At 35.5% G+C, this 23667-nt stretch overlaps 1 protein-coding gene across 1 annotated transcript in view; it reads left to right on the top strand.

Annotated features, from left to right (window-relative positions):
- The window catches only part of LOC100368478 (uncharacterized), a 106664-nt gene that overhangs the window by 4622 nt on the left and 78375 nt on the right, over positions 1-23667 (top strand). The window contains exons 2-6 of the mRNA XM_085502910.1: positions 1174-1885; positions 11249-11407; positions 15019-15166; positions 16828-17061; positions 22545-22721. Coding sequence (XP_085359036.1) covers positions 1194-1885; positions 11249-11407; positions 15019-15166; positions 16828-17061; positions 22545-22721 — 1410 coding nt within the window. The 5' untranslated portion in view covers positions 1174-1193. The remainder of the gene's footprint in view (positions 1-1173; positions 1886-11248; positions 11408-15018; positions 15167-16827; positions 17062-22544; positions 22722-23667) is intronic.

Consider the following 23667-nt stretch of genomic DNA (forward strand, 5'->3'; position numbering starts at 1 on the left):
ATGATATTTATTGCCAATTCACAACACTCATGCCAATATAAATGACCAAACAAATAAATGGAGACTTTTTAACAGTGATGTGCTGCAACTTTTGTTGACAACAAAAATTTACAGTGTGCTGGAAACTGAACTTGCATCTTGTTACAGAGTCAAGCTCAGTGCTGTGAGTATAGTTGCCACTATTCTATTATGTTGACAAGGAAGACAGAAATAGTAAGATGTGGGTTTGTGAAATTCAGGGGCTTATCACAGTCTTCTAGTGGAGCTGAAAATGCTTGATATTTCTAGTTATTGAAATGTTACATATAATGATGCAAATATGAGAAATGCCATATCCTCTGGTGAAAGGCGTCTGGTTTCTTTTTGCTATCTTGCTACTGGTACTATTGTATTAAAATTCAATAAGAATTAAATGCAGTCCCAAAACAGGATTTTTGTTTAAACTTGGTACATACATTACATTATGGGATCTTGATGCATGTCATTTTGTTTTTCAGATAAGATTGAAAATGGCTGACTGGCAGCCATTTTGTTCTAATGAATGCAGTTCTAATGCCATATCTCTGCCATGCTTTTATATATTCATTATACATCATGACATAGATATATTGCTTTGACTATCTGATTCAAAATGGCCAAATGGCAGCCATTTTTGTGCTAAAAAATCAAGCATTTCTGGCATTCCAGAACTGGATCTTGGCGTTTATGGATGGATTTTGTTCAAACTTGGTACATACATTAGAGATTATGGGTTCCTGATGCATGTCATTTTATTTTTCAGATCAAGATGTCAATCATTTTAATGTTATTAAAAAATCATCATAATCAAGCATCATCTTTTGGATCCATATCTCTGACATGTTTATGTTCCAACTATATTACTATAAACAAAACTATAAATATTAAATTTGATATCTAACAGGGACTGTGCCATGCATGGTTTGTTCATTAAATGAATAAATTTGAATAAATGTTGTTATTGTACCATACATTGTAACTATGACTGATAAAATGAATATGTAAATGATGATCAATAGCTGTGTTGTAAACATACAACCAGAAAGACCATAGTTACTGAGTTTATCTTTGCTTTCAGGTAGTATATGTGACATACATGTTACACTCATATAGGCGGTATACATGTATAATAAATTCTACATTTTTTTTTTCCAGATAACAACCAGTGAGGTGAAATGGAAGACATCAGCAGTGATACAGGTGATGATATGAATAATTTAGAAACTGATGTAAAATATAGTATGAACAAAGATGATGAAATTAAAAACACCAGTGATGATGGAAATGGTAATGCTGTAGTGGATGACAAATCAGTAATTGGTAATGATGATGCAAAAATGATCAGTGATGTACTGAAAGACACTAGTGATGATGACAATCATGGCAAAACAGATGACCGATCAGTATATATTACTGATGCTGAAGGAATCATCAGTGATAATGATCGAGATAATGAAAAATTGTTGAATACCAAAGTTGATGGTTGTGATGATAAGATCAAGTCAGCAGTGGATAAAGAAAAGAGAAATGATGTGATGGAAAAGTCTCTTGATGCGAGTCACTCTGATTTCTCACCAATACATTTATCCAGTGGTAGTGTGGATCGTGTTGACTCTTTGAATGAAAGTTGTGTTCTAATTGATGAAAATAAAGAGAAGTTATCTCCATCACGAGGAGAAACTGTAGATGATGTGAAAGTGGGATTTTTACCAACTCAAAATGAACCAAGAACTATCAGTGATGAACAAGAAGAATTTACTGAAATTGTTCTTGATGATAAGGGTAGTGAAGATGAAGCAAGAAAGATAAGAAAGGGAAAATACACACAGTCAATGAAACTATTGATACCAATACGAGCAAAGAAAATGTGAGTATCAAATACTTTTTATAATAAACAGACACATTTGATAATGGCTTACATACTAAAGAAGAATTACTACGTAGACATTTTGTTTAAAGGTGGTACAAAAACAAAGAATACAGTACTCATTCCGCCCAACCTCCGCTTTTATTGCTTTTTTTTTCGATCGCTTAATTTCCGACCGGAAACCGACCGCTTTTTTTCCGCTCGCTCGCTCGCTTTTGTTCGCTCGCTCTTGCTATGGCTGGCTTCAGAAACATCATCCGCTCGCCAACTGACTGCTGGGTTAACCATGATCGTACATTGTATCTATAAACTTACGTTTTTATTTGTAACAAATTTAGGTTTTAATGATGATTCAAAATACAACGCGTATTGCTTCTCTGTATTGGGAAGGGGGACAAAGACGCCTTCAAATCACTTGACACATTGTAACGTTTGCTATGCAAGTCTAACTGTGACCTGTATTTACATATTTACGTCCTTGTGTGCGTAGTTCAAGCAGCTATATAACTGGTCAATCAATCGAGATATGTATTGAGTACTAGTATTTGTGTGTTGTGTGTGTGTGATTTTGTCTAAATTTATTCCGAACGGCGCTCAAAATAATTTGACACTTTGTTATTTGCGAACGCATAAGTAATACAAATGCTGTAGTTCAGAAAATCTATCGGGTTAACTTTTGCTCGTGTCTGGGTGGGCAAAACAAAACTGCACATATAATCATTGCATAGCTGAATTTCTACAAATCTACTAGTATAATGACTGTGATGATTAATCGCTTACAAGTCTGAGTACATGCGGCGGCGAATTATTGGATTGGCAGCTGCCGGACCAAAAATGAAAGAGAGGAAAACATAAAACAAAACAAAAGCAACCTGTGATACATTTCGAAAATAAAAATACAAAATAAACGAAATCAGAGGCGCCGACCACGCGTGTTTGAAATAAATAAAGCGTGCTGTGACACAGTCTCATCAGACTCTTTCACTTACACAATATACTTATGCTATTTCCCAAAGCATTTATATTTAATACATTGACGAAACACTGCAAGAAAAATATAAATCAGGCTTGTAATTACTAGTAACTCAACTCAAACGCAATATTGATCACTGGAAAAGTGGATAAATTCAAACCGTCATCAAATTCAAAATTCAAACGATCTTGTTGAATGTCAATCAAAAATAAACTTGATGTTTAGAAAGACAAAAACAACAACATATTAGAATGCAAACAAATTTAGCAGCAAAGAACGAGAAATGCATGTGGGAAAGCGATGAGTGAACTCAAGGAAAATTATGCTAATGTTAGAACCAGCCATAAACCCCGTGGAGTACTCGCTAAAACATCGAGAAAATGTGCCATTTCAAAGGGCACCCTTACAAATAATGTCTGCAATTGTGTGAACATGATAACATGCAAACAAGGAACAGAACTTGTGGTCCACCAAGGAAACTTAGCGATGGCGCAGTTAGATGTACACGGCTGTTGAAAACAGCGACTCCTTCGATTTCATATGAGCAGGTTCACGTGGATGTTTTCAACTATTACCAACAACACTATAGTAATAAAGACTTTCCGTTTTCGACATTGTGAAATTTTTTTGTTTTTATGTAGAAAAATACAATATTTTTACCAAGTAAAATCATATTTATTATTAAAGTTATTGTTCATACATGAGTTGTCGAACACACTACATAGTTTGTAATTTCATCCAGCTCCTTTCAGTCACAATTCAAGACAAATAAAAGGCACAAATATAGATAATATAGCAAATTATTTTTTTCTGTAATATTCGTGTTTAATCAGTAATTATAAAAATAAAACATTTCGTTATGAATGAATCGTAATATGAATTTCTAAATTATCTTGTCAAAATCGTTTTTTTCAGGGTTTTCCCCCAAGAAAAGACGAAAGAATTTCATAATGTCGGGAACGGGAAGTCTTTTTTTTATTATTATTTATTGGGAACGAAAAATCTTTATCGTAGTGCTTCGCCTCGGTTGACAATGAGCTCTTCGGGTCGCTAAATCTGTATGTCAACCTCTGTTGGGGTGAACATTTGTATTATTATACCGAATAAATCTTAAAACAGAAATTGTGGCACTCAATCATGGTAATCTTCCAGGTCACCATTAGAAAGATTTTCGGAGGCAAATTTTATCTCCACTCAAGGCTATCTTGAAGGATTGCAGGAAATTGACCCTTACCGATTCAGATTTATGAGTTAATTGGGATTCAGGTACCATAGTGTTTGTAACTGAGTATTCCTAAAGATACGCAAAAAAAACGAACTTTCGCGTGGGATTTTTCATACAAACATTGAAAATGGTTCCCGACACTGATTATTTTTTATCCTTCAATTTTTCCAAGACGCGGCAAACCCTGCTCATGACCGGAGACGTCGTCGAGATGCATGCGCGATTCCTCTTAGCAACGCATTGTATTTATTTCCAACGTGTGTGGTCGGCGCCTTTGATTGTGTTTATTTTGTTCTTTTATTCACGAAATCTATCACTGGCAGCGTTTTTTTTGTCGCGTCTCCCAACTTAATGTCCAAGCTGACTTTGTTTTGGCTGTAAGTGAACTACGTACATGGAAGTATTTTAGTTTGCAAAAGGAAATACCCTGCAAAATTTGAGTCCTTCATTTTATAACGAGACATTGGGCACAAAAATAAAAACCATAATTGTAATTCAACAAGTTTATGTAATGTGTTAGTCCGCTTGCCAGCCGCCTAGTTAAAAAAACGCGATCTCCATTGATGTCGGCTTCGATTAACTTTGGACAAGTAAGATGGGCGCTGGCCGACATTACATTTGCAATTATTTTTTCACAGACTTACTATTTCTGCAGATATTTTTCAATTGTTCTAGGTGTCATGGATTTATATAACTACAACTTGACCCGCGTTAAACCCAAACCATGCGTGCAAGGCAACCGTCATTCTACACACGGTTACTCGACGATTATCGTACTCTACAGTAGACATTTTTCGTTCTCCACCAAAAATAGATGTTTTTTTTTCATATTAGTTTTGTCTGTGTCAGTGGTGTCACATTTGATTACACATGTTTGGTTCGATCTTGTTTATGGTGGACATTATTACTATGCGTATGTATTATTACCAATTTTATATGGCAGTGTGATCCACCGTATTTTTTCAACGGTCGTTCTATAAATTTCTGATTGTATTCATTCTTCTTTTAGCATCATGAAAACAAAATGAAACAATAGGTAAATGCGGGTGGTTGCGCTGTCATGCAAGCGAGCATGCGAGCGGATACTCTCGGATTTGCGCGGTTGGAAAAAAAACGTGAATTGTCCGGTCGAATTGAACAAAGCGAGCGAAAAAAAAGCGATCGAAATCCGGAAGCGGGCGGGAGGTTGGGCGAAATGAGTACTGTAGTACTGTACATATGCATGTCAATTTGTTTTGATCACCTTGATGGGAGCCATTTTTGTCTTCCGCAATACAACAAAAATACGACAACAAAAATATTTTCAGGCATGTTTATTTTTCAGCTCCTCAAAGTCAAGCAGAGCTATTCATATTACTTATTTTCTGGTATCAAGTTACATTTTCAATGTAACATTGGTGGTTCACTCTCTGATTGTTTATTTTGTGATGGTACCTTAAATTCTCCAAGTTAATGAATATGTTGTCATATTTGAAGAAAATGCTATTTTCAATTTCTAGGGTATAAGTCTGATAATTACTTAAATTGTTTACCAGTGCCTAGGGTATAAGTCTGATAATTACTTAAATTGTTACCAATACCCAAGATTATTACTAAAGTCTGATAATTACTTAAATTGCTACCAATACCCATGATTAAAGTCTGATAATTACTTAAATTGTTACCAATACCCAGGATTAAAGTCTGATAATTACTTAAATTTTTACTAATACCCAGGATTAAAGTCTGATAATTACTTAAATTGTTACCAATACCCAGGATTAAAGTCTGATAATTCCTTAAATTGTTACCAATACCCGGGATTAAAGTCTGATAATTACTTAAATTGTTACCAATACCCAGGATTAAAGTCTGATAATTACTTAAATTGTTACCAATACCCAGGATTAAAGTCTGATAATTACTTAAATTGTTACCAATACCCAGGATTAAAGTCTGATAATTACTTAAATTGTTACCAATACCCTGGATTAAAGTCTGATAATTACTTAAATTGTTACCAATACCCAGGATTAAAGTCTGATAATTACTTAAATTGTTACCAATACCCAAGATTAAAGTCTGATAATTACTTAAATTGTTACCAATACCCTGGATTAAAGTCTGATAATTACTTAAATTGTTACCAATACCCAGGATTAAAGTCTGATAATTACTTAAATTTTTACCAATACCCTGGATTAAAGTCTGATAATTACTTAAATTGTTACCAATATCCAGGATTAAAGTCTGATAATTACTTGAATTATGACCAATACCCTGGATTAAAGTCTGATAATTAATTAAATTGTTACTAATACCCAAGATTAAAGTCTGATAATTACTTAAATTGTTACCAATACCCTGGATTAAAGTCTGATAATTACTTAAATTGTTACCAATACCCAGGATTAAAGTCTGATAATTACTTAAATTTTTACCAATACCCTGGATTAAAGTCTGATAATTACTTAAATTGTTACCAATATCCAGGATTAAAGTCTGATAATTACTTGAATTATGACCAATACCCAGGATTAAAGTCCTGGGCTCTCTCTGGAATTTGCTAGGTAATAGTAAATTTACTAATCAAGAAAAAAAAGTATTAGTAAACTTTGTCTGGAAACTGCGGAGCATTTTCCCGCGACCGAGCACAACGGGGAAGAGAGAAGGAGAGGGAGCTGTCCCCTCTGTCGTCCGCCGAAAACAAGAACAGCATGCTGAAAATGGTGCTTGCTGGTAGCAACCTGAGCTCTAATTTTGTGTGTAATTTCATGACATCAAATTAGGCAGTCTGCTCCACAAAATGTACCATTTATGATGGTACAACAAAACATCACAACAAAATATGCAATGTAGACACCAGAACCTTTATTTGAATAACTCAGTATTAATTAAACATATTCATGATAAACTCACATTGTTAACAGTGGGGAAAATAGTCATCATTCAAAAGTTCACTAAGTTCACTGCCTAGAACACAAGTCATCCTGTGAATAAATTTTCACGGGAAATTTCTCACAAAAAAACTCTATGCCAATCAATATTATTATGAAGTAATCTCCCGTGCTCATCATGCAAACCCGCATGTTGACGTTTATGACGACACAAAATGACTATTATTTTCATCGAAATTTCTGAATTAAAGTGAAAAAGTAACTGTTGGTCTTGTAACTCGATCTCAATGCTAAGAATGCCTATAAGAATGTTACACAAATTATAGTATTTTTCGATCGATTTGCTAACATTGTCTCACCTTCCATTAGCTGTGGAATCATAGCCCTATGTTGCCGACCGCATTATTTACGTGACATGTTCGACATACAACAAAAATAAAAACAAGACGTCCGAATGAAATTGGTAGGGCAAAATTAGATTGTATGTCGCACCAAAGAGCTACGGAACCGCAGCTAACCTTCCATTATTTCTGAAATCGTGCTGCAGTACCATCAACTTTCCGTTTCTTGGTGCTGTCAGGGTTAGGACACCCATGGGTTTCTGGTTCTGAACACGATTTAGCGGTTTCTCCATCTCGTCGTGAAAAATACTCGTCGAGCAGTTGTCTGCTCCTTTTTGACGTAGTCTCCATTTTCAATAAATAAACAAATCACGTGTTTGATAAGGGCGACATGAAACCGTCCCATACTGAGAGTAAAGTTGCGGGGTATCTTGAAACACATGTCGACTAAACTACGCATGTGCGATGACACCAAAATAAATTTAGAGTGGAAAAGTACATTCATATTCAGTGGCAGTTCCGTGTTGATCGCGATCACCATGTAACAATTGTTGCAATCTTAGAAGTAACGGGACATTGTTAAAATGGCAATCACTCAAACCGTAACACGCGTGATGATCACAGTCGAGTCTTGACAATTAAATGAGGGCGATTTGCGAGGGTATTTTGTACAAAATGTGTTCGTAAATCCTACTAATAGATATTTATTTTGTTCGTAAATCTTGTCCAAATTTCGTAATTTACGACATTTGCGAGCGACAGCGAGAGCACAGAAGTCTGATAATTACTTACATGTAAATTTTTACCAATACCTAGGATTAAAGTCTGATAATTACTTAAATTGTTACCAATACCCTGGATTAAAGTCTGATAATTACTTAAATTGTTACCAATACCCAGGATTAAAGTCTGATAATTACTTAAATTGTTACCAATACCCAGGATTAAAGTCTGATAATTACTTAAATTGTTACCAATACCCAGGCTTAAAGTCTGATAATTACTTAAATTGTTACCAATACCCAGGATTAAAGTCTGATAATTACTTAAATTGTTACCAATACCCGGGATTAAAGTCTGATAATTACTTAAATTGTTACCAATACCCAGGATTAAAGTCTGATAATTACTTAAATTGTTACCAATACCCAGGATTAAAGTCTGATAATTACTTGAATTGTTACCAATACCCAGGATTAAAGTCTGATAATTACTTAAATTGTTACCAATACCCAGGATTAAAGTCTGATAATTACTTAAATTGTTACCAATACCCAGGATTAAAGTCTGATAATTACTTAAATTGTTACCAATACCCAAGATTAAAGTCTGATAATTACTTAAATTGTTACCAATACCCTGGATTAAAGTCTGATAATTACTTAATTTGTTACCAATACCCTGGATTAAAGTCTGATAATTACTTAAATTGTTACCAATACCCAGGATTAAAGTCTGATAATTACTTACATTTTTACCAATATCCTGGATTAAAGTCTGATAATTACTTAAATTGTTACCAATATCCAGGATTAAAGTCTGATAATTACTTGAATTATGACCAATACCCTGGATTAAAGTCTGATAATTACTTAAATTGTTACCAATACCCAAGATTAAAGTCTGATAATTACTTAAATTGTTACCAATACCCTGGATTAAAGTCTGATAATTACTTAAATTTTTACCAATACCCTGGATTAAAGTCTGATAATTGCTTAAATTGTTACCAATACCCAAGATTAAAGTCTGATAATTGCTTAAATTGTTACCAATACCCAGGATTAAAGTCTGATAATTACTTAAATTGTTACCAATACCCAGGATTAAAGTTTGATAATTACTTAAATTGTTACCAATACCCAGGATTAAAGTTTGATAATTGCTTAAATTGTTACCAATACCCAGGATTAAAGTCTGATAATTGCTTAAATTGTTACCAATACCCAGGATTAAAGTCTGATAATTACTTAAATTGTTACCAATACCCAGGATTAGAGTTTGATAATTACTTAAATTGTTACCAATACCCAGGATTAAAGTTTGATAATTACTTAAATTGTTACCAATACCCTGGATTAAAGTCTGATAATTACTTAAATTGTTACCAATACCCTGGATTAAAGTCTGATAATTACTTAAATTGTTACCAATACCCAGGATTAAAGTTTGATAATTACTTAAATTGTTACCAATACCTAGGATTAAAGTTTGATAATTACTTAAATTGTTACCAATACCCAAGATTAAAGTCTGATAATTACTTAAATTGATACTGGTCAATACCCAGGATTAAAGTCTGATAATTACTTAAATTGTTACCAATACCCTGGATTAAAGTCTGATAATTACTTAAATTGTTACCAATACCCAGGATTAAAGTCTGATAATTGCTTAAATTGTTACCAATACCCAGGATTAAAGTTTGATAATTACTTAAATTGTTACCAATACCCAGGATTAAAGTCTGATAATTACTTAAATTGTTACCAATACCCAGGATTAAAGTCTGTTAATTACTTAAATTGTTACCAATACCCTGGATTAAAGTCTGATAATTACTTAAATTGTTACCAATACCCAGGATTAAAGTCTGATAATTACTTAAATTGTTACCAATACCCAGGATTAAAGTCTGATAATTACTTAAATTGTTACCAATACCCAGGATTAAAGTCTGATAATTACTTAAATTGTTACCAATACCCAGGATTAAAGTCTGATAATTACTTAAATTGTTACCAATACCCAGGATTAAAGTCTGATAATTACTTAAATTGTTACCAATACCCAAGATTAAAGTCTGATAATTACTTAAATTGTTACCAATACCCAGGATTAAAGTCTGATAATTACTTAAATTGTTACCAATACCCATGATTAAAGTCTGATAATGACTTAAATTGTTACCAATACCCAAGATTAAAGTCTGATAATTACTTAAATTGTTACCAATACCTAGGATTAAAGTCTGATAATTACTTAAATTGTTACCAATACCCAGGATTAAAGTCTGATAATTACTTAAATTGTTACCAATACCCAGGATTAAAGTTTGATAATTACTTAAATTGTTACCAATACCCAGGATTAAAGTTTGATAATTACTTAAATTGTTACCAATACCCTGGATTAAAGTCTGATAATTACTTAAATTGTTACCAATACCCAGGATTAAAGTTTGATAATTACTTAAATTGTTATCAATACCTAGGATTAAAGTTTGATAATTACTTAAATTGTTACCAATACCTAGGATTAAAGTTTGATAATTACTTAAATTGTTACCAATACCTAGGATTAAAGTTTGATAATTACTTAAATTGTTACCAATACCCAGGATTAAAGTTTGATAATTACTTAAATTGTTACCAATACCCTGGATTAAAGTCTGATAATTACTTAAATTGTTACCAATACCCAGGATTAAAGTTTGATAATTACTTAAATTGTTACCAATACCTAGGATTAAAGTTTGATAATTACTTAAATTGTTACCAATACCTAGGATTAAAGTTTGATAATTACTTAAATTGTTACCAATACCCAGGATTAAAGTTTGATAATTACTTAAATTGTTACCAATACCCTGGATTAAAGTCTGATAATTACTTAAATTGTTACCAATACCTAGGATTAAAGTTTGATAATTACTTAAATTGTTACCAATACCTAGGATTAAAGTTTGATAATTACTTAAATTGTTACCAATACCTAGGATTAAAGTTTGATAATTACTTAAATTGTTACCAATACCCAAGATTAAAGTCTGATAATTACTTAAATTGTTACCAATAACCAGGGTTAAAGTCTGACAATTACTTAAATTGTTACCAATACTCAGGATTAAAGTCTGATAATAAACTTGCAAGTAGAATGAGTATGAACAATATCAAATCAACATAACTATAAATACATCATATCTGTTATGCATATTTGTTTTTATAGAGACAAATCAAGAAGTCCTTTTGAACAGATTGGCTTTTTGTCTTTTATGACAATTAACTGGCTCAATCATATAATGTATCTGTCATACAAGAATAAACTGACCATGAAAAAAATGCCTGAATGTTCTAAATATGACAGTGCCTTACCAAATGCCGTTAGGTAAGTTTTATTGGTAGGTTGGACTTCTATCAGATTTTTGTAATGATGTAGTTCTTTATCAGCAAGTTTGCTTTTAATACTTATACATTGTTATATGACAGTGAAACTCTTTTGTCTATATAGGTGTGTATGCATATAGTGTTTGCATTGGTAATGTATGTTTATTTCTTCATCATATACATAGAGAACGGAATATCATCATTCATTTACATTTATTCAGAAAATGTGTGTAACTAATTTATTGACCGAATTAGTTCAAACTCTTTTTTAAAAACATAAATAGTCTTTTTGAACATAACTTTAAATCCAAATGACTAATTTTCTCAATATTTGGTGTGTTGACATTTTCTTTTGTATGACGTTATACTATACTATACTATACTATACGTCAATAATATACCCTAGCAAATTTGGTACGTACAAGTAATGGGTTAATGTGCAAACATAAGTTTTAGGGCCATGTGTAAACATATTAAGTAACTCATTTGCATATTGTCTCTTTTTAGCCTATGTGAGCAAAATCTCAAAATCTCATTTGATGCTGACTGAGAATCTTAGACCTCTAAGGCCATTGCTCTTTCACTGACTGTTGGCAATATTTATTTGCTAAATATTTTTTCACATAACAACAATAATTGCATATATTCTGCATTCACAAGGACACTTTGATTCAGGCATGGCATAGAATGCGAGTCTATACATAGTGATAGGTCGGTCATTTGCATTACAACTTATTACAGGCAAACTATTTTACATACAGGTACTCTACCAGGTGAATGGAATCAACATTCATCACAGGAAGTGTGTGTGTCCATAGCAATCAATACCAAAACAGAATATTCAGAAGACACAAACTTTAATTGCCCACTATATTCATTAAAAGAAATATTTTTGACAGCCAGCAACTTGGTTTTGTAATCAGCCATAGTTTTTTTTTCAGTTTTTGACATCTTTGTTGCGAAGTTTTGTTCTTACTCTCTCTGATCCACCATTATTTCAAAACCCCTGGTCAAACTTCATTAAGAATTGATCATTACATTATAATTAATGCTTCAATAAATGACACAATACACAAGGTTTTGGCAAAAGTGGAAGGGGGAGCGAATTGCTGACGCAGGCGTCGCAGCGAACAGCTCCATGATGCGACTCGCCTGTGAATTGCATCATGACGCTGAGCGCGTGGTACCTGGTTGCAACCTTCCACCAGCAGAGACTGTACAGGCAGGCGTCATGGCTGGCGTCCTCCTGGCGGGAGCCTGCAGATAGACTCACAACCCCAGGAGGATGGACAGCGTGGGTACCCGTGTAAAGTCTGCTTGGTCTGTGGTGGAAACCCCCAAATTTAAAGGCAGGATGATGTGTTGCGGGAGATGGGCTTTACACGAAGAGTAAAACTAACTGATAATTTACCAAAAAAAAAACAAATTGAAAAACTTGCACAGCAACATAACGAACATACTGTAAATAAGAAAAAGAAACACGCTAAAGAGACCGATAAAATTACAAAGTCTGTCGCGATAAGATAAAACAAAGCATGGTTAGACCGATAAAACATTAAACTAAAGCCACTGCAAATACACGTAGCGAAAACGAAATGAAATCTCAAAACAAATGACGAAGATACAGTAAAAAGAAGAGCAGTCAGCAATGGACAAGTGACCCAGACCTGATTGGATAATGCTGGGGGGTGTGCTAATGTAGGTCTGGTAGGCGTCGCTGAGCCACCTGCCCAGTGCCTTGATCAACCAGTCCGGGAGATTTGCGTTGGCAGCTGTCGTGGCTGCACCACTGCGGAAACTATGAGTAGTGTAACGGTTAACATCTGGCACAGATGCGTGAGTGAGAAGGTCTTGAATGTGGTTGCTAACAGCTTGCCGCATGAGGAAAGTACTGTTGGCGAACTGGAATGCAGGTAGGTGAGCGACGGAACTATGTAGTGCTTTGTACGCCTGGTATGCCTACACAGCGCAGACCGATGACTGTGAGGGTGCGATGATGATGTTACATCCCCGGCGGAATGGGTCTGTATTAGAAGCCTTGAGCGCAATGACGAGGTCTGTGTTGCAAGTGATGTCTGCCGTCAGTAAAGTGCGTTGTGGGTCGAAGGTGGTTGACGCGGGTGCGTCAAATTCGCTGACTCTCAAGAAGCCGAAGAACGCCAGTGTGAAGGCAGACCATAACATAGCTTTGTCATGGTTGCAAATAGTGGGATGGTTTGCGACGGTGTCCTTAAGAATTCGCATCAGTGCAATGGTGATTGGGAGTTTTACACGATTTGGCACGCCGTAATGTCTTTTAATGCCTTGCATAGTGAAGTGAAGTATTGATGAGGTGAAGCCAGTTTCGATGTGTGCACGTATGATAGCTGCGAGGTAAACTTTTAGCGTACCATAGGTAAGTGACGACGTTGCGAGGTGTGTCATAAACAGAATCGTTGAGCGTTGCGTTAGTGGATAAGGATTCATTCCATACATGCGACAGAATAGAAGATAGCGAGTTTGTCCCGCATGATATGTCCGTCGTGTACCTGGTGCAATGCTCAGGTTGATGTAGTGGCAGGCTTGTTGTGTGAGGTTGACGGGACTACGTCGCACATCGGAGCCGTTGAGAGGGTGCACAGGTCTGGAGTTTTGGTTGGGACCCAACATGAAAGTTAGTAGATGCTGCAGTAAAGAACAGCAGTCGGACAAGTTGCATAATCTGTGGACATGATGAGGAGCCTTTTTTCCATATTTGGATGACTGATATGTTATCGCAGTGAAACCGTACTCGAAGACCATACCACAAGTGGCCCCAAATTAAGGAAGATGGTTTTTCGTCTCGGTATCACGGTGGCTAGTGGCAGTGTGGCCTGCAGAGTGGCAAGACGAACAAATGTGGAGACGATTATACCGGCATGAAGTTTCGCAGCGATCTTGATTGAAATTACGGCACGCTATATTGTTATAATTGTCAGCAGATTCGTTCACCCATGTATAAGGATTCCTGCTTCGTTGGTATTCCTGTTTGGTATGACCTTTTTGATGACAGTCAGGACATGTTCGAATGACCAGGTGGAGTTTTTGTTGACAGAATTTGTAATCAAGTTGGTTGTTAGGCAAACTCCAGTTCCGTAGGCCAGGGTAACGTGAGTAATCTAGACGGAATTCTTTGTCATAGGTGACCCATGCTTCTGGCTTGAACTCAAGAGCTCGGCTGGCGATGTGACGCTGGTAGTTGAATAGATGTACAGCCTCATTATTTCAAAACCCCTGGTCAAAATTCATTAAGAATTGATCATTACATTATAATAAAACAGTTGTGCCCCCATAACAATTAGTTTTGGGTTGAAATCTATGCATACCAATTCCTTGATTTTCTACCTATGCCGACATGATTAGTTTTGGAATTAAATTCAAGCATACTGATTGCCTGTTTTGCATAATATGCATAATCATCACATTTTATTGAAATTTTATTGGTTCATAGATGATCTGAAATTTGTTCATTTTGTGATCATTTTTCCATCTAATTAAAATGTGCATTGCTAACAGCGAAGCTATCTCAGCCAAAAGGCTGCTAGTTCAAAACAGTAAACAAACAGCAACTTTGTGTCTTCTTTTCTTTCACAGACTGGAAAAGGCTTGGAAAGAAGTTCTAAGTAAAAAAGGTCCAGAAAAAGCATATTTTAATGATGCCGTATTTATGATTGTACGAACAAGAGCCTTAGCAATATTACTGCTACAGCTTTTATTTCCATTTGCAATGCTAATTTCTGCTGTAAGTATGAGTTGGGTACCCTCACAGCAGACATATAATATACACCAGATGATGAGCTGAATCCTGGTTCTCATGACAGATACATATTATACACCAGATGATGAGCTGAATCCCGGCTCTCATGACAGATACATATTATACACCAGATGATGAGCTGAATCCTGGCTGTCATGACAGATTCATATTATACACCAGATGATGAGCTGAATCCCGGCTCTCATGACAGATACATATTATACACCAGATGATAAGCTGAATCCGGGCTCTCATGACAGATTCATATTATACACCAGATGATAAGCTGAATCCTGGCTGTCATGACAGATTCATATTATACACCAGATGATGAGCTGAATCCCGGCTCTCATGACAGATACATATTATACACCGGATGATGAGCTGAATCCCGGCTCTCATGACAGATACATATTATACACCAGATGATAAGCTGAATCCCGGCTCTCATGACAGATACATATTATACACCAGATGATAAGCTGAATCCCGGCTCTCATGACAGATTCATATTATACACCAGATGATAAGCTGAATCCCGGCTCTCATGACAGATACATATTATACACCAGATGATAAGCTGAATCCCGGCTCTCATGACAGATACATATTATACACCAGATGATAAGCTGAATCCCGGCTCTCATGACAGATACATATTATACACCAGATGATAAGCTGAATCCCGGCTCTCATGACAGATTCATATTATACACTGGATGATGAGCTGAATCCCGGCTCTCATGACAGATTCATATTATACACCAGATGATAAGCTGAATCCCGGCTCTCATGACAGATACATATTATACACCAGATGATGAGCTGAATCCCGGCTCTCATGACAGATACATATTATTCACCAGATGATGAGCTGAATCCCGGCTCTCATGACAGATACATATTATACACCAGATGATGAGCTGAATCCTGGCTCTCATGACAGATACATATTATACACCAGATGATGAGCTGAATCCCGGCTCTCATGACAGATACATATTATACACCAGATGATGAGCTGAATCCCGGCTCTCATGACAGATACATATTATACACCAGATGATGAGCTGAATCCCGGCTCTCATGACAGATACATATTATACACCAGATGATGAGCTGAATCCCGGCTCTCATGACAGATACATATTATACACCAGATGATAAGCTGAATCCCGGCTCTCATGACAGATACATATTTTATACCAGATGATGAGCTGAATCCTGGCTCTCATGACAGATACATATTTTATACCAGATGATAAGCTGAATCCCGGCTCTCATGACAGATACATATTATACACCAGATGATGAGCTGAATCCCGGCTCTCATGACAGATACATATTATACACCAGATGATGAGCTGAATCCCGGCTCTCATGACAGATACATATTATACACCAGATGATGAGCTGAATCCCGGCTCTCATGACAGATACATATTATACACCAGATGATAAGCTGAATCCCGGCTCTCATGACAGATACATATTTTATACCAGATGATGAGCTAAAACCCGGCTCATTTACAAGTGTTATATATATATATATATATAATTATAAATATACTGAATTAGATATGCATACATATCGAAATATTGTTCTGGAGATTTAATGAGTGTGTGTTTTATTTTTTTGCATTTAGGGAATTTTGGTTCGCACCATATTGGAATATCTGCAGCAACCTGAGTCAAATTCACAGTATGGCCTGTTATTGGTATTTTACCTGGCAATATCAGAATTAGTTCGGATCTTGTCATTAACAGGATATTTTGCATTCTCGGCAAGGACAGGTGTGCGAGTTCGCAATGCCATCATGATGGTAATATATCGCAAGATGATTAGACTACGTAGTTTAAAGAATAAGACAGTTGGAGAGGTACAGTTTGATGTCAATTGCCAAATAATTTTATTCATTTAAAATTATGTGAAACAACACTTACATTTATACATACATGTCAATTATTGTTGCTCAGGCATAGGGTTGATTCTAACATGCAGTGGGTTTACTGATCATGTCACATTGTTCAAAAAGAGTGGTGGCCATGTTAGTTTTATTGGTCCCGTTCCGACGAAGAAAACAGTGCTTATAATTCGGTCTTCGTTCGTCCGTCTGTGCGTCCCTCTGTGCGTCCGCCCGGAGTCATATTTCAGAATCCTTTGGACTGATTACAGTTGTATGTTCATTCTTTGCATGTGCCTAGTACTTTATTTGGGACATATGCACATGCAATGGTTTAGCGATTTGATTTAAAATGGCTGACTGGCAGCCATATTGTTTTTTTTAAATGTTGTATTTTGGACATGCTTTGTTGGTTAGGCTACATCGATTTAATTTTATGGATGACATCCGCGCGCGCATTAGTTTTCGCCTGTTCTCAAAAAAAAAAAAAAAAAAAATCTCCTAAGACGAGTCTCCACAGATCGGTTTTCTGTCCGGAACTTGCCGACTCATATTGTCGTAAAGTGCCGACTTGTCGTAAAACTCGTTTTGGACTACCTCAAAACTTCGCTGGTTCCCGGCGTCCTTTGCGAATGGTAGGTAGGACGCAGGTAACCATCCTGCGTGACAAGGGTCACGCGCCATCCTCCGGTCCGTGGGGCCGATGGTAGAGAATGGCAGGTAACTAGCGTTGTGTCGTCACCGGAAGCGCTGTCCCAGCACAAACCTGTGTCATATGACGCCTTACTAGCCGATTTTGGCTAAAATTCCGCTCCGCCGCCTCTTTACAACAGTGTTTATACGCGGAACTTGATATTGCTTTTTACAATTTGGGTTGCCTTTGAATCACATATTTTAGTGAAATATTGTTTATAGAGTGAAATATTATTGTCATACATAATTCAATCTTTGAAACAACAGAAACTAACACATAATAACGATAATCAAATTTGTGTTTGAAGTTCGAAAGTAGTTGCGTTATTTCCGGTTTCAACTAGTTCGAAAATGGAACGTCCTTGAGCGCAATAAAATCATCCGAACCAGACTCTAGCAGCGTAAACTTATTGCAATTTGCGCAATTTGGGCCCAGTTTGTTCTTACAAGTTTTCTAAGTTTCATTTATCATTATTTAGTAAACAGGTCTCTGAAAAGATTTAATATATCCGTAAAATACGTGGCAATCGACAATTGACTTCGAAACGTTCGAAATTTCGAACAAATTCCCGGCACACCTTGCGCGATATGCGTCAGATCGGTGTAGAAGACGCCGAACTGCAGCGTCAATGAATAATCGCCATATTGTTCCATTTGGGCCGGTTTTCCGGCCGGAAGGCACGTGACTGGGTGACGTAATTTGAAAACATTCCAAGTTCCGTTCTGCGTAAACATGTCTATAATACTACAATAAAGCCATGCTCAAACATACTGCCTGCTTAGATTTACACATTTGAGATGTTTCTGACATTCCTCGCTGTTTCTGTGAACATTTATAACAAAAGAAACAGTTTTTTATTCACCCAACTTTCGAAAGTAAAAGGAAACCCCTGAACGGCCGCGAGCGTAAGTGCTGCCGTCAGGTAAACCAAGGGAAATAGAACAAGCAACTAGAAAGTGACGGACCTCTTGTGGCTTGGTACGCCATGACACTTGAGGCGGGAACCAGCCAACCTCAAAACCAAACTCCGCACAGTTAGATGCGCGTTATGTAAAGCGCAAAGACCTATGGGAAAGAGATTGCCTCAAAACATGCACATTTTGCCATAAATGGTCCAACATCGCGACCACACCACCAACATACGTGAGCATAAAAGTTCAGAGGTGAAACGGAGGGATTGTTGTAGATTGGTACGCAATTGACATTGGCCAAGGAGACGTTTTTACAGCTATACGAGAGGTCGGTAGCGGCAAGCGAGTTTCGCCCAGACAACTTTGAGAACATATTGTCCAGAGTGGCTGTCCCGCGTTTCTTCTGCAATGATGAGAGAGATGGGAGAGGAGTGGAGCCTTGAGGTGTATGGTGGTCTAAAAGTCGGTCAGGCGACAAATCAGTTCGGTTGCTTTGTCCGCATTGAAGTCGACAAAACTGCAACGAAAGCAGCAGAAGCTGCTTGGCCGAAGTCCCCTTACGGGGTGAAGAAAATTTCCTTCTTATTTTTTTTTTTTCATTTTCTGATTCGGATAATTTGCTTGCACACACATTCAGTAATATTTTGATCATATGACGCATTTTCATCAAGATACATGTACATAATTTTTGTTGACTCTCTGTTGGTGTTTTTTTTTTCAATATCAAGCCTCTTATAATTTGTTACAGAGTTGAAGTAGTTCTTGAGCATTTGTGTCTACACTTAGTCTATCTGAAGTGTCACTTTAAAAGCTGTAGTTTGAATGTCAAAGAAGTTAATTTCCAGGTTGCTGTTGACTAACTTATTGTTCATTTTTAATTATTTTTTTTCCAATACAACACAGTAAGTTTTTTCTTTATTATTGAGTTGATGTATATGCCTTTGGCAAAGCTAACATCTGCCTTACCCTATTGCCTTTTCAAAATCAAAGATGATGATACCTGTGACAGTAATACAGTACGAAATGTGTACATCAGCATGTGCCTCCTACAAATAAAGACTTGTTGTTTTTTTTTTGATACACTGTGGTTAAATTCGTAATAATAGCTCCGTAGTCCTGTGGTTTTAGCAGCATTTTTTTTTTGGCCGAATTTTTTTTTTTTTTTCGCCCTCTCGCATTAGTTTTGGGATCTTCAGAGGATGTCATCCATATAATTAAATCAGTGTGGCCTTATCATTCAAACTTGATACATAGATTATACATGTTAGGATACATGTCCATGACAATTTCTTTCGCAATTTGATCAAACATGGCCGACCGGCAGGCATCTTGTTGTTTTTTTTAAATGTGGCATCTTTGTCAGTTTTTGGCACATATATCATACATGTTACTTTGTTTCATAATCAAATCAAAGATAGACAGCTGTTTTTATTTTTGGCCATATTACTATATCTCTGTCACCCATGTATCATTTTCATTGATATTTAGCATGTCATAAATGGATACATATACATGTCAATTCAATTTGCAATTTGATCAAATATGGCTGACTGGCGGCCATCTTGTTTGTTTAAAATGTAATAACTTGGACATGCTTTCACTTGTGATCTATGTTTCTCTTTGCTATGTCTTAAACTAGAGGGGTCGTCACACAACACATGTTCCAATTTGATGTAAATAAACAATCTGTTGTATTTGCCACTTGGGACTTAAGTTTCAAGGACATGCTCGCAACAACCCCTCCACTTTAATAAGATAACAAAGAGTGGTGTATGGTGAGATATGATAAGATAACAAAGAGTGATGTATGGTGAGATAATAAGATTACAAACATTTTCAATGACTTGTTTCATTTATCTCATATCTTATAATCTCACCATACATTCTACATATGCACTGTTTGACTCCCGTGTGCGAAGCACAAAAGGGAGTCTTTGCAGTTACCCTGTCTGTATGTCTGTATGTATGTATGTATGTATGTATGTATGTATGTCACTTTTTTTGTTCCACCGTTATCTCAAGAACCACTAATCAAATTTTGGTAAAACTTGGTACATAGATGCTCTGGGATAATGCGCAGAATTGATTAGGTTTTGGTAAAAATCTATGAATATTAATTACCTAATTTGCATGATAATTAGCTGATTTTTAGCTGTTCCAAGACTGTTCCACTGATATCTGAACAACCACTCATTGGATTTTGATGAAATTTGGCACATGGATGCTCTGAACTAGTGCGCAGATTTGATTAGTTTTGGGTAAAAATCTATGAATATTAATTACCTAATTTGCATGATAATTAACTGATTTTAAGCTGTTCTATGACTGTTCCACTGATTTTTGAAGAACCACTCATTGGATTTCAATGAAACTTGGCACATGGATGCTCTGAACTAATGTGCAGATTTGATTAGTTTTGGGTAAAAATCTGTTAATATTATTAATTACCTAATTTACATAATGCTTAATCAATTTTCGGCTTTCCACTGATATCTCAAGTACTAATCATAACATTTCAATAAAACTTGGTACATAGGTGTCATATGACACTGCACATACATGATAGTTTTTAGGGTAATATCAGTACATATTAATTACCTAATTTGCATAATTAATTAATTTTCAGCTTTTGATATTTCGAGTAGTAATGATCACGTTTCAATGAAACTTAGTACATAGTTACTTGAGGACTGTGCAGAGACCTAATTAGTTTTTGGGTGAAAATTTGTGCATATTAATCACCTTATTAGCATAATTAATTAATTTTCAGCTTTTCACCTGATATCTCAAGTACTAATGATCACATTTCAATGAGACTTGCGACATAGATATTCTAGGACTATGCAGAGACCTGATTAATTTTGGGATAAATAAATGTGCTTATTAATTACCTAATTTGCATAGTTAGTTAATTTTTTGCTGTTCTATGATGTCTAAAAACCACTCATTGGATTTCAATGAAACTTTTAAAGAGTACCCATCACATTTCAATGAACCTAAGACTGTGCACCATATTAGTTTTTGGTAAATATTTATGCTTCTTAATCACCTAATTAACATAATTAATTAATACTGATATCTCGAGTATTGATCATCACATTTGAATAAAACTTGGTACATAAATGCTCTAGGACAATAAACAGTCTGATTAATTTTGGGTTAAAATCTGTTCATATTAATTCTCTAATTAGCATAATAATTAATATTTTTTTGGTTCTAATCACATTTCAATGAAACTTGGTACATTGTGCAGGGGTTATTAGTTTTACACTTAAATCTGTTCATATTAGTTACCTTATTTGCATAATTAGTTTTCAGCTATTCCATCAATATCTCAAGTATAAGTAATTTTGATTTAATTTTTAATGTGTCTCCAAAACTCTCATCACACGGGAGTTCTTTCTAAGCTTTCTTTGATTTACCATTTGATGACCCTTACCAAAATGATCTAAAGAATTTCTATTGAATTTTATGTAATTGTAATTTGATTAATTAATATTTAAGGAAATGTAATTTCACAGAAGTTTTTACAGAAGTTTTGCAAAACAAAATCACTGCCTGATTGTTAATTAGTTCTTGATAACATCATTGTTTTTTTAATATTTAATATCACAGTAGACATGGTTGTGATTAGTTACATGTATGCTGTATTTATCTCTGTGACACATTATCATCTACTATGTTGCTTGCCTTCCCATTAATTACATGTACCATGCAGATCAAAGCTGTTTAAATATATATATATATATATATAGAGTTGTACTCTACAGCTAGACATGTTAAGATTATTTTCATGTGTGTGATGTGATGTATATTCTGTCTACTCACAAATTTATTTTTTCATTCCTTACCAGTTGGTGAACCTATGTACCAATGATGCCCAGCGCTATTTTGAACTGTACATTTTTGCACCTCTGCTTTTCGGTATGACATTACTTGCAGTGTTGACAATTATTTATGTAACTGTACTGATGGGAGTGTCTGGTCTTGTTGGAATACTTATAGCTTTGTTTGTTTTCTGGCCAATGCAGGTAAGCACTTGACTATTCAATTGATAAGTAGATAAATTATGTTATGTTTCCCTTATTGAGATGAAATTAATGGATTGATAGATTTTTATTTATTTATTTATTTATTTATTTATTTATTTATTTATTTATTTATTTATTTATTTATTTATTTATTTATTTATTTACTTCAACATCTTTTAATCATATCACTATACAATACTCTTTACCTTCCTCTCATATTTTCATATCTCACCATACACCACTCTTTGTTATCTTATCATCTCACCATACACCACTCTTTGTTATCTTATCATCTCATCATACACCACTCTTTGTCATCTTATCATCTCACCATACACCACTCTTTGTTATCTTATCATCTCACTATACACCACTCTTTGTTATCTTATCATCTCACCATACACCACTCTTTGTTATCTTATCACCTCACCATACACCACTCTTTGTCATCTTATCATCTCACTATACACCACTCTTTGTTATCTTATCATCTCACTATACACCACTCTGTTATCTTATCATCTCACCTTACACCACTCTTTGTCATCTTATCATCTCACCATACACCACTCTTTGTTTGTTATCTTATCATCTCACCATACACCACTCTTTGTCATCTTATCATCTCACCTTACACCACTCTTTGTCATCTTATCATCTCACCATACACCACTCTTTGTTATCTTATCATCTCACCATACACCACTCTTTGTTAGTCCCCGTTCGGACGCAGTCCGAAAACGGGGACTTATGTTTTGCACTGTGTGCGTCCGTCCGTGCGTCCGTGATCACCTGTATCTCGAACATGCATAGACCGATTAAGTTCAAACTTCACTCATACATCACACATTATATGGGACATATGCACATGCATTTTTATCATGATCCGATTAACGATAGCCGAATAGCGGCCATTTTAAGGCCGAAAATGCATCAAAATCGCACA

The sequence above is a fragment of the Saccoglossus kowalevskii genome, chromosome 1 (genome assembly GCF_978046115.1).
Source record: "Saccoglossus kowalevskii chromosome 1, keSacKowa6.1, whole genome shotgun sequence".
Lineage (NCBI taxonomy): Eukaryota > Metazoa > Hemichordata > Enteropneusta > Harrimaniidae > Saccoglossus > Saccoglossus kowalevskii.